This window comes from Phalaenopsis equestris, unplaced genomic scaffold (assembly GCF_001263595.1).
Source record: "Phalaenopsis equestris unplaced genomic scaffold, ASM126359v1 Scaffold232347, whole genome shotgun sequence".
NCBI classification, from domain to species: domain Eukaryota; kingdom Viridiplantae; phylum Streptophyta; class Magnoliopsida; order Asparagales; family Orchidaceae; genus Phalaenopsis; species Phalaenopsis equestris.
In genome coordinates this window covers 40073-53607 of record NW_018250313.1, presented here as the reverse complement: position 1 = coordinate 53607, position 13535 = coordinate 40073, and the positions used below count along the sequence as shown (strand labels likewise).

At 35.6% G+C, this 13535-nt stretch overlaps 1 protein-coding gene across 1 annotated transcript in view; it reads left to right on the top strand.

Annotated features, from left to right (window-relative positions):
• LOC110038269 (mitochondrial import inner membrane translocase subunit TIM50) overlaps positions 1-13535 on the top strand; it is a 70886-nt gene that overhangs the window by 26720 nt on the left and 30631 nt on the right. Inside the window, exons 6-7 of the mRNA XM_020743050.1 lie at positions 4802-4906; positions 4974-5072. Of these exons, the coding sequence (XP_020598709.1) occupies positions 4802-4906; positions 4974-5072 (204 nt within the window). The remainder of the gene's footprint in view (positions 1-4801; positions 4907-4973; positions 5073-13535) is intronic.

The window sequence follows — 13535 nt, the reverse complement described above, 5'->3', positions numbered from 1 at the left end:
ACGGAACACAAATTTTCCAACACTTGAGCTTTTCCCTTATGAAGTGACGATCAATCTCAACATGCTTGGTGCGATCCTGTTGGACTGGGTTGTGAGCAATGTTAATGACAGCTTTGTTATCACATATCAACTGTAGCGGAGCAGAGACTGGTATTCAGAGTTTGTGGTACATGATGCGTAATTAGAGAGCTTCACAAATTTCAAAGGACATAACAAAATTCAGCTTCCACACTGCTCTGAGCAACTATAGACAGTTTTTTGCTTTTCCATTTAACCTGGTTTTCCCACACAAATGAGCAGTATCCCGAGATAGATCATTGATCTTGGACGGATCTGGCCCAATCGACATGTAAATTGCAATAGAAGATGTGTGGTGGGAAAAAAAAACAAACCCGAGCTCGGTTTATCTTTTACATATTGAAGAATCCGATGGACAATTTGGAGGTGGTGCTCATAGGGATTATGCATGAATTGACTGATTATCCCTAGTACGTGGCATATGTCCGGACATGTATGGGAAAGAAAGATGAGTTCTCCGCAAGGTGCTGGTAATGAGTCTTATTTACAGGAACAACATTGAGAATATCAAGAAAATTTTCATTGGAATCCATCGAGATAGCTACTGATTTGCATAGGTGAAGATTGTTCTCTGTCAATAGTTCAATCACATATTTCCGTTGAGACAAAAAAACACTCTGAGATGACCGAGTATCGGAGAGTTACCAAGTCCTTCATTTCATAAGAGCAAAAGGAATGTTTTTCTGTGAGTCAAATGCTGGTAAATCATTACTTGTGAGAACAATATCGTTAACATAGACAATAAGGATAGCTTCATAGTTGCTGGAGGAATGCCAGAAGAAGAGAGTTTGGTCAGATTGGGCCCGAGTGAATCCATGACCTACCACCATCTTTGTGAATTTCCCAAGCCATGCCCGTGGTAATTGCTTCAATCCATTAATAGATTTTCATAGTCTATATACTTGTCCCTTGGAGGAAATGGAGTCAAGACCGAGAGGAAAAGCCATGTGTACCTCTGTAAGATTACCATTTAGGAACGCATTCTTGACAGCAAGTTGAAATAAGGGCCACTCCAAATTCACTGTTAGGGATAAGAGGACCCGAGTGGTATTTAATTTAACAACAGGAGCAAGTGCCTCCTCATAATCAACTCTATAGGTTTGAGAGTATCCTTTGTCAACCAGTTGTGCCTTGTTATGTTCGAAGGATCTATCCGATTTAAACTTGATACTAAAAGTCCATCGACATCCCATTGCTTTCTTACCTTGAGGAAGATCAACAATGTCTCAAGTATAGTTCTGCTGAAGGACATTCTTCTCCTCCATGACGACAACTTTCCAGGCTGGGTCTGCCATGACACCCTCAATAGTAGATGAAAGCTGTTGATTGGTCAGGGCCGTAGCAAATGCTTTGTGGGTTGGGGATAATCGGCGAAGAGAGACATAGTTTGCCATGGGATAGAGAGAACCTGTCTGATTGCCTTGGGATATAAGAACTGACTTCCACATTTGGAGCAGGAGCAGTGTTGGCGATGTCGTCTTGAGAGAATTCAGCTCCAAAAAGGGTTAGCGAGCTCCATAGTAGGCGCATCAGAACCAGTGCATCGAGTGTAGACACGGAAAGTGGGAGGATGTGCTTGTCAAACCAAAAGAATAGATGGTTTCTTGGTGGTAGGATAAGTAGATGTTCGATGTGTGTGCAATGTGTACGAATGAGAGGGGATGTGGGAAAGCCGTAATTTGAGTTTCCCACGAGCTGTGGCTTTCCTTTCGAACGATGTTTGTGAAACAACACCTATTTCATAGGTGTTGTAATGGATAATTTATTTCATTTTCATTTTTCTTATAATTAAATTAATTGTAATTTTCAATTAACAGGTTATTACACTTGCTATCTCCATTATAACCCAACAACAAATCTGACAGGAAAGATGAAAGTGTGTCTGTAGATAAGAGAAAATACCAAAGATTGATAGAAAGACTCATTTATTCATCACATATTATGCCTGATATTACATATTCTGTCGGTATTGCGAGTCAACACATGAATAGCTATTCTAAAGTGTATTTGAAGATGATATACAAGATTCTGAGGTTTCTCAAGAAGGCTGTTGGCCGTGGATTAATTTTTGAGAAAATCAGAAATCGAGAAGTGGAAGTCTACACTAATGCTAGTTGGGCTGAGAAATCCAATGTTAGAAGGTCCACCATGGGTTATTGCTTATATGTATGGAAATCCAGTGACATGGAGAAGTAAGAAACAAGCTGTCATTTCTAGAAGTAGTGCAAAATCTGAGTAAAAAAACTCTTGCCTTGGGAACCTGTGTAGGAATTTGGATTCATAAAATGTTAAAGGAATTGGTACCAATAGGTCTATAAATATGTTTTGTAAAAGGTATTGTAAAGAATTCTGTGCATCATGACAGGACCAAGCATATTGAAGTCGATTGACACTTCATCTCTGAGAAATAGGTTGATGGGGAAATTATACAACTAAGCTACATCACGACACATAAATAAGTTGCCGATATCTTCACCAAAGCTCTTCCTTTAAGCACCTTCCCAGAGTTCAATATCAAGCTTGGTCTCTACAACATCTACGACCCAACTTGAGTGGGAGTGTGGAAATATGAGAAAATTCTGAAGGAAGGATTTGATTGTGACAACTTCGGAAACTCTTGATTAATTTATTTCCATCTTCTATATTATTTTTATTTCTTATTTTAGAATATCTCCTTTCCTAAGTTAGGTTTCTATGTTTGGTAAGTTTGTAAATTAGGAGAGATTGTTTTCCCCTATATACATATACCCTACATGTGAATATAAAAATTAAGAGACTTATTCCTCTCCAAACTTATTTTCTATGGGAGGCATTAAAGATTGATCGGGAGATTTGTTTATCTTGCCTGCCAAGTTCATGCATAGTTTACGTTTAGAGTATTCTATGTCAATTTATGTATAATCTTCGAGAAACACATCTACACGAAGCATTAAAAACTATTGATATCTTGCAGCCGTACTAGGACTGTTATTTAAAATAAATCGAAGGCTCTGTTTTGAAGTTTGCGTGCACACTGATGCTGATTGGGTAGGAATCGTTATATGTAGATGATATATTACTGGTTAGTGATCATTCTTTGGTGAAAATCTAATTACTTGGAGATGCAGAAACAATCATTGGTCGCCAATTTAGCTCCAAACTTGAGCAATTGGCTTGATACATCTGTGAACTATTATGGATGAAAATTATTCTGGATGACTTGTGAATAAAATTAGAGAATATTATGAAGTTATTCTCTACTAAAAAGTGGCTGTTGAAATGTGGCACACAATCCAGTCTAATATGAACAAACCAAACTCAAAAATCGGTTGGCACTTAATCAAGAAAAAAATGAGAAAGCAAACTGCTAGGCGTGCCATATGCTTAAACATAGAAGTAGTTTACTAACATCCTAAGGGGGCTTTTGGTAGCGGGATTTAAGCAGAATTTATATCTTCTTTAATGTTAATCTAGCCAAACAAAAAATTCCGAGAAATTAAATTCACAGTTCGCTAAATGCAATTTTTCTTGGCTTTCATTATTTTTTTAACATAAATCTGGATTTGTTAAATCCGATTATCATGTGGATTTAAAGGATTTAGCTTAAGAAGAAAGTCATAGGAGTGGATTTATGCCAAACACGTTAAGAGAATTTAATGAATTTAACCTTAAATTGAACCAAACACTGTTTACTAAATCCTATTTAACCTAAATCTTATAGGCAGCCAAACACCCTCTAACTAATAGCTACTGAGGTCTGCATTCCAGAATATCACCTCTAAGTTGGGCATGAAAATTTCTACTTCTTAGTTTGAGGAGTATTTGTGTTCTAGCAGCCAACATGGCAATTAATAGGAGTACATGGATTGCCAAGCTGGGCACCCATTTTGTCATCTATCATTGACTATCCATTGGCCTTTAGAGGCAGAAATCCCTCTCAAATTTTCAGGTAAGTAGCTGTGTATGCATGATTTAGAATATCTTTCTTTATTCATATTGTAATTAATAGTTTCCATAGGTAGAAATTACCAATTGCAATTTAGAATTCTGTCTATAAAAAGGGGCGAGTCCCTAATAAAATATTCACAAAATTCAAATCATTTTTCATCTCTGAAGGAAATTATATCGACTTCAGTAGACAGAATTCTAAAGTCTGATGGGAAAGGTTATCCCGATGCAAATGATTGAGCACAAAAGTCTTCTTTTTCCCGTTGATTTCCTTATGCATGAATTATGATATGTTGCATCAACTATATTAACCAAAGATGTAATGTTTGCTTTATTAATTAAATCTTCCGTAGAACACATACAAGCTGGCATTTCTGTTAGATCCATTGGCAGAAGAGGGCAAATGTATTTTTTCTTAATTTTCATTGTCATACCAGTCAAATTTAGAAATGCCAGCCTGATGGGAAAGGTGATATTTATGTTACCTTTTTCTCAATTCCTTGTTTGTAACATTTTATGAATGCCAGTCAAAAAGTGTTCTATTATTATTATTTTTCCTCCTTCAAGCAAGATACTGGCAACCTGCTCGTGTTTGTAAACAGAAGACTAATGACTGAAAATGATGGTAAACAAATAATGATTTCTTGCTGTGGCACAGGACTACTGCTTTAGATGAGATTGGGTTATTCACTTTAAGAATGTATGCATACTCATTTGAAGCCTGAATGATAGTATTTATACCCATTATATTTATTAAATACAAAAATCTTAATAGATTTTATTACTGTTGTTGAAGCGTGAAAGAGGCTGGAGAACATTCAAAAGGCCTGGCGTTGATGCTTTCTTGGAACATCTTGCCAAATTCTTTGAAATCGTTGTATACTCCGATCAGTTGAATATGGTAAATATAGATTTTTTTTTTAATTTCCGGCAAATCAAGTTAGTTTTACTCTGCAATGTACTGGCAGTATGTTGATCCTGTCATCGAAAGATTGGATCAGAAAGGTTGTATTCGCTATAGATTGTCTAGATCTGCAACCAGATACAGAGATGGAAAGCACTTTCGGGTATGCTAATTTTATGACTTCTCTTTATTAATCTTTTCTTTTAGGGGCATATACTTGCATACCACACAATTCTTATGTTTTTACCTTTCTAACACCTAAGCATTCATATTTACATGCATTCGATTGAATTCTTTAACATCACATAAACAATACCAACATCACTACCTTTTTAAAAGTGAGATACACCTTTACATGCATAAATTTATGACATCAAACTGTTATAATTGTAAATATCAAAATTTGGTTGTTAGATATATAAATACATAAGAATTGTGGGGTATGCATGCAAATTTCTCATTCTTTTATTATCACATATATAACTTGACATGTGTGGTTGACCTATGTTCAGTAAGGCACCAGATCATCTAAAGGTGCATTCAAATGGTATGACGTACTGTTCAATTTAAATCTTAATTATTCGTGCTCACATGGCGCAAGTAATTCAATATAGTAACCTTGATCAGTGGTAGCTTTGTCATCCACGCTTATCATTAAATAAGACAATTAATAAGTGTAATAGTTGGAAAAGTTCTTTATGGCAGTCTATTCAGCCAAAGGGTATACGTAAGATTTGTTTGGCCTCCCTTTCTTTGAGTAAACATAGAGAACATCATTAAAGTAAACATTAATTCAATCAATTTTAGTAAGGATTTTTTGCCAGCCTTCTTATTGCTGGAATAGTTATTTAATAGCAATGGTTTTAGTGTAATGAATTGAATTTGTTAGTAGGCATTTTTCTCAATTTTTTTAAAATGGCAACAAATCTTTTTGCAAATATTTTAGACTATTTGGCCTTTGAAAAGCTGCACTCCTACTTGTGCCTCCTAGTATAAGTCGATAGAAGGGCTGACTTAGGTGCAATAGCATGTTTTGATAGAATAGATTCATAAATTTAATGGCCCCAGAACTTGTTACGCGATGGTAAGGTGGATGCGACAAGCCGACTTTTTTCCTTCCTACTACCAGGGTATTTGTGAACAAGTTGCCCTTTCCCATTTAAATAAGTACTTCTGCGAAGCTCAACTTCTTGTATTAAAGGAAAACTTGTAGGTACCAATCCGACCTTAATTTACTAATTTTTATGGATTCATTTGTCCATTATGTCGGCGAAAGATGAAAATAATTTGTTCTGATAAATTTCGAACTACAAATAAGGACAGCAAGTGCAAAGCGCTTTTGTTCCCTTTTAAATTGTGACGTATATAACGTATGAACTTTAAGTGAGTTGAAATACACTTATGATTACGACTTATAACAATAGACCATAAAAGGCAGGAATGTATGTAAAACTAATGAAGTGTACAAAAACTTTTGCAATTGAATTATCAGCAGTACATGACATTTAAGATAAATTGGCAAAATTTGCAAAAACATATTATTAGTGAACTTAATATAAATAAAAGTTGAGTTTGATTTATTGAAATGATTGAGATGTGCACATTTTAAGAGAAGCAATATAGTTAATCAATGTGAAATATACATTGTGAAATTCAAAATCTATGAACACATACATGGGGACGATACAACATGATGCAAAATGTCATAATTGCGAAAAGTAGACCATAACACGACTTGAACACATTTTTATTATATTTAATAAATTATTAATATGAATATACTATTTTCAATGTTTTCTATTAAAAAGGTCAAAATGAATTGCAATCATTGAGGAATTGTTATGCTCATAAAACTTATTTTTGACAATATGAAATTGTATTCAAAATATTAAAAAAAAATCTCTAAAATACCTAGTGTTAATATCACCTATAATAAAATGAAGCAAAATATAACAACATAGTCATCGCTAATTGGAGTTAATGCATTCAACAATAGGGTCATCTTTAATGCATTTTAGAAACAGAGCTTCTGGAAACTCGATGCTAGGGACGGGCGATATAGCGTCCATAAGAATGACACCAGGACCCGAGCGCGTGGAAAGCCGACACCCAGGAGGGGTGTAGCGGTGCCCAAATCGCTACCTACACCTGAGCGCCAGGGAACCCAATGCTCGGAAGCGACGCCTTGTCGCCTGTAGCCGATTTTGCGGTCTGAAACTTTAATTTTCTGCTTTCTTCATTGCGGGAAGGGTAAGCAAACATGAAGCAGTGTTTGCAAGTTGAGCAGTCTTTTGCGAATTTCTTTTATGTGATCAAGAGATGAGTGTTTGTAAGTTCTAGGATTGTAGAGAGGATTTGAGTGTGATGTAATCTGAACATTTCTCCTCATTTCATAGTGAATTTCTTGGTGTGATGTGGCTCCATGGTTTTTTCCTGTTCTCAAGTTTTTTAATGTTAAATCTTTGTATTCTTTTTCTTGGATTTCTTATTTGTGTGCTTTTTTGTTCAATTATTTTGCTTCAGATCTCTTGAATTAGAGATTTTTCGCAAGTAACGGGAAGTGAATATTCTTCAATAAGTGGTATTAGAGCGGGATTTTTTAAAGATATTTGATTTGAGTATGAGCAAGGCTCAATGATGCAAGTTACAAGGTGAAAAAGTTCAATGGTATGAACTACACGTTCTAGAAAATGTAAATTGAAGATTTATTGTATGAAAATAAACTTTAGTGCCACTGGAAGGAATTACCAAGAAGCTTAAATTGATGGCTCGTGATTCCATTAAATCTTTGTATTCTTTTTCTTGGATTTCGTTTTTGTGTGCTTTTGATCAATTATTTTGCTTCAAATCTCTTGAATTAGAGATTTTCCGCAAGTAATGGGAAGTGAATATTCTTCAATAAGTGGTATTTGAGCAGGATTTTTTAAAGATATTTTATTTGAGTATGAGCAAGGCTCAATGATGCAAGTTACAAGGTGAACAAGTTCAATGGTATGAACTACACGTTCTAGAAAATGTAAATTGAAGATTTATTGTATGAAAATAAACTTTAGTGCCACTGGAAGGAATCACCAAGAAGCCTAAATTGATGGCTCTGGAAGAATGGGAAGTGCTTGATCGAATAACACTATGTTTAATCTGTCTTTCATTTTCCTCGTTTGTTGCTTTCAACATTGTGTATAAGACACTATGGTAAATCTCATGGTTGTAATAACAATGTTGTATTAGAAGCTTCAACCTTAAATAGAATTTTTTTGAGGAAGAGATTGCTTAATATGAAGATGGCTGATGATAGTTTAGTAGCGGAACACTTGAATAATTTAAACATTGTAACAAATCAGTTGCGTATTGTGGGCATCAAATTTGACGACGATGTCAGGAAGCTAGTTCTCTTATCTTAATTGTGTGATATTTGGGATGGATTAGCCACAATAGTGAGTAATTCTTCAAGTAATATGATGTTAAATTTTGATGATATTGTGGGGTTAGTATTTAGTGAAGAAGTCCAAAAGAGGGTGAGTGGTGAAACTTCAAATTCTGTGTTGAATGTTGAAAAGAGGAAGGACTCTGGACAGGAACAGAGGCAAGAAGAAGTTCAAGTCCAGAAGAGGAATGCCCAAGTCGAAGAAAGAAAGACGAGAATACTAAAATTGTGAGAAAAATGTCACTTCAAGAAGGACTGTAAAGCTCAGAAGAATGTTGATGGTAGAGATTCAGATAAGAAGCTCTCTACAAATGTCTCCGTAGAACAATTCCAAGGTGACTCTCTTATTTTTTCCCCAAATAATATTGATCTTGGATAGTAGATTCAGATACCCTTTTTAATGCTTACCCCAACAAGGAAATGTTTAAAAATTACACTCAAGGTGATTTAGAGAATGTGTATTTGAGAAATAATAAGAACTGCAATATTGTAGAAAGGGTGATGTTGATATCAGGTTGTCAAATGGAATAGCTTAAAAGCTTAGTGAAGTTTGACATGTTTTATCTTTAAATAGAAGATTAATTTTAGTGAGCCAATTTACAAGTTTAGGGCATGAGACTATTTTCACAGGTTATTCATTGAAGATAACTAGATAGGCGATGTTGATGACTTACGACAACATTGCAGGCACTCTTTACCTAATCAATGAGATGGTTGAATTCATTGATGTAACTGGAACAAATGTCGATACAGGTTTTTGCCACTACAAACTTAACCATATGAGTGAGAAAGGTACGAATTCTCTGTTTTTAAAAAAAGAAATTTTAAGGTTTAAAGTTTTTTCTTAGATTTTTGTGATGATTGTATTTATGACAAGTAAAAGCTCATTTTCTCCAAAAGTGGGTCAAATGCGAAGCCCAAAAAGGTGAAGTTAGTGCATACCGATTTATGAGGTTTTATTAAAGTTTTGTCAATTTGAGGTTTGCAACACCTTTGTCACTTTCATTGGCGAATACATAAGAAAGGTATGAGTATATTTTTAATAGCATAAATCTGATCTATTTGATGTGTTTAAGAAGTGGAAGACCATAGCTGAGAATGAGACAAATTTGATGTTGAAGTTTCTCTGATCAGATAATGGTGGTGATATCGTGATCAAAGGTTCATCAGTTATCGTGCATCAGAGGAAATCAAACATGAATTCACTGCTCAAGAAACACCACAACAGAATGAAATTGGTTGAGCGCATGAATGGAATCATTACAGATTATGTCAGGAGTATGGGGTTGCATGAAGGTTTGTTAAAGCAGCTCTGGGCAGAAAAAAATGAACACTGTAGTTTATTTGATAAATTGTGATCCTTTAATAACTTTGAATGAATGAGACCAGAGTTAACCCAAACCACAATAGAAATACAAATATTATTGTTAAATTTCGAAAGAGATTACAACTTCAAGACTCGTGATTATTAGAAAGACAACACACAAACGGTAAAAGACACTCTAGGGTGAGGATGAATATGGCGGGTTGCGGTTAAGTAGAAGAGAGGTGAGTTGGTTGAGAGGAAGCGACAACAACAAGAAGATGAGGATGGGGGTTTGCGGTGGTAGGAGCTTGCCGTGAAGGTCTGACAGTTGGAAAGTGGGGTGTGGGGAATGGTTAACAACAACAGAACTAGGAAGGAGAGGCTTGGCGGCTGCCGGAGGTAGGCCATAAGGGACTTGTGGTAGTTGGAAGGGGGCAGGATGGTGTTGTGGCGGTTGGAAGGGGGCAGGAAGGCTGGCGACACCAGAGAGAATGCAAGAGTGGTTGACAACAGTAGGGAATGAGTCGAGATAGTCACCACCTCGGAACAGGATACTGTTAGAGCACCACTTGGTCGTCAGATACAACCCAAGCTAAGGAAAAAGTAGAAATATGCAATTAGAAGCTATTTTAAAATTGCCCTAAAAAAGCAAAACAACAAATATATGATGGCTAGATAGAGAAGGAAGGGAAGGCCTCTCCCCTTGGGAGGCAGACTGAAAATGAAAGGGGAGGCGGGTGGCACATGGAGAAGGAACTAGCGGAAAAGAGTGCATTGTGCGGTAACTTTCCTTGGGCGGTTCACTTGAAGAAGCCTAGAGTGACAAGGAGGTAATTCTATCTCACCTGAGAGTATTTTGTTTATCAATTTCATGTTGATGCAGGATCCATAAGTAAGCTTGATTTTAAATCGGTCAAATGTACTTTCATTAGTTTTAACAAAGATGAATTTGGTTACAAATTCCAAAATTATTAGAATTAGAAACTCATTAGGAGCAGAGATATTGCTTTCAATGAAATGAAAATATACAAAGACAAGAGGATGACTCCAGACTTTCCATCTATTACCTCTGAAGAACCTTTCAAATATTTTGAGATAGAAGATACTGGTGATCAAGAAAATAAAAATGAAATATGTTTATTCTGATGAAGTACAAGAGTTCCCCAAACACTTGCTACTGAAGTCAGTAGGTCCAGTAGAATCACACTATCGATGTAGAGGTATTCTCCTTTTTACTATTGATTTCTAATGATAGTAGTGAACTATAGTGTTATGAAAAAGCCACTCAAGTTGAAGATTTAAAGAACTGAGAGTTTGTTTTGGATGACAAGATGCAACCATTATGAGATTCAAAACTACTAGTGTTGAAAAGGCACTACACAACAAGTGGATCTATTTGTTGAAAGAAGAGTCAGATGGTAACAATCACTACAAGGTAAAACTTGTTATGAAGCATTTTCAATAGAGGGAAGGAGTGAACCGCTTAGAAATATTTTCTCCTATAGTGAAGATGACAACTATCAGAGTTGTGTTGAGCTTTGCAGCAAAAGAAAATCTACATTTTGTGCAGATAGATGTGAAGATAATTTTTTTATATGGTGATCTTAAAGTGGAACTATATATGGTGCAACCACAAAGTTATGAAGTTCTATGGGAAGAAGACATGGTTTGAAGATTGAAGATAAGTCTTTAATGTTTGAATTAGACACCAATAGAGTGGTACATGAGGTTTGACTGGTTTATGTCAGATAGTGTGTGCATTAAATGTCAAATAAATCACTATTATTTCTAACGTTTGGGTAATTGTTGTATTGCACTTCTATTGTATGTGAATGATATGCTGATTTTAGAAGCAGATATGGAGAGGATTAGGGACTTGAAAGAGCAATTATCAAATGAAGTTTGAGATGAAGGACTTATGTCCGACTAAGAAAATTTCCTGTATAAGAATCGGTGGAGATAAGAGTGCATGTACAGGGAAGTCGTCTCAGACAGAGAATGTTGAGAAGGTCCTGCACAAATTCAATGTGAGAGACAATCAACTTACATCCCCCTTAAGTAGTCACTTCAAGTTATTTAAGAATCTATTGCTAAGTTTGAAGCATGGCAAACAAAGATGAGAAGAACCCCCTATGCTTCAGCAGTTAGAACTTTGATGTATGCGATGATATGTATGGGACCAAATATTGCATATTGACAACACAAAAAGTTGCGATGAAGCAAATCAGCCGAATCACACAAGTATGCATGTCAAATAACAATGCAGTTTAAAAAATAGCGCGCATCAATTCCATAAGGAAAGTTTTAAGAATTATTCTGGAGGGCGAATTTCTAGTTTACAACACTTCTAAACCTAATTTAGCGTGATCACAAACAAGGGGTGATTATCTAAAAATTTACGTAAATGCAAAATTAAAAACGAGTTTGGAAAAGATAAAAAACGACTGATAAATCTTGTTGTTCTTCAAAGTATGTGATGCTTGCGACTCTGTGATTTTGGTCATGTGGTGGTTCGTGGTTTTCCTAGATTTTTTCCTATGTGATAATGTCAGCAGGGAAAGAAAGTCCTTATCCCTATGCCTTGGTCAAAGGAAGACAAAAATCCATGAAGTTGAGGCTTTCTCAATCCCATGTCATCTCGTAGATTTGTTCCGATCCCTTTTCTAGGTTTCAAAACCTGGATAAAATGTGTTTTGTTGTTCAAATTTTGTGGTTAACTTTTCGTTCCTCTGCGTAATATACATGAGTTACAGATCATGAAATATGTTAACATCTTAATTGGTCAGATCATGAGTAAATGAAACTCTATGGTTAACACAACGACGAAAAAATCCTTGACTTTGTTGGAAAACAATACAGAGAAATAAACCATCTGAGAAAGCCACAAAAATCACATATCATGAATCATAGAGGCGCAAAAGAAAATTTAGCTACTCTTGCTGAAAATAATGCAGGAAAAATATGTCATTGAAATCATCATCATAAGCAAAATTGAAAAGTAAAAACTTAGAAAATAATTTGTTCCTTCTTCCACAGCAGCTAACTCTTCTCTCAAACAATAAACTTCTTAGAATAAGTGAGATAATACAAAGGAAAAGGTAGGAAACACCCTTAGCACCTCAACCCCAAAAGAGGAAGTGATTTTTAAAGAAGAATTCTACAAACATTGTCTTTTCTGTTCTTTAGTCGTTTCCAGGTTTCTAATATCTCAAAAGATGACCTAAGGAACGTTTTTATAGCTTAATTCTTGAATTTGGTAAGAAAGTTTCTTGCCAAAACAAATTCCCACTCCGTTGGCGTGGTCACACTGTGTGTTTACGCCAGCCTCCACACCGCATTTCTGCAAATCTGGCATGGTCACGCTGCTAGTGATGATAGCTTGGCGTGGTCATGCCTCCAAGTATGGTCACACCGCTTTAGGCCGGTTTTACATTTGTTTTTCTTGTTTCAAAATGCATGCATTCAACACCTATAACCTGCACAACATTAACAAAACTTTCTACAAGTGTAAATCGATAAAAATAATAAGTAAAAAAGTAAGGTAAAAAGTAAGTGAAATCACGTAAAATTTAATCATGTCACATATGCTGTGAGAGTGGTTAGCTGGTACACAAATAATCTAGGAAAACATTGTTTGGAGGCGGTGAGGTAGATTCTCAAATATTTGAGAGAAATAATTACCAAGGCACTTTGTTTCAGATGTGCAAAGATTAATTTACAGGGATATCTAGATTCAAATATGACAGGGGATATTGATGGTAGAAGAATTACAATAGGGCATGTATTCACTTTGGGGAATATTGCAGTGAGTTAGGTTTCTAGGTTGTAGAAGATTGTTGCACTTTCAATTATAGAAATTGAATACATTATTATCACCGAGGATCTGTTTGGTGCAG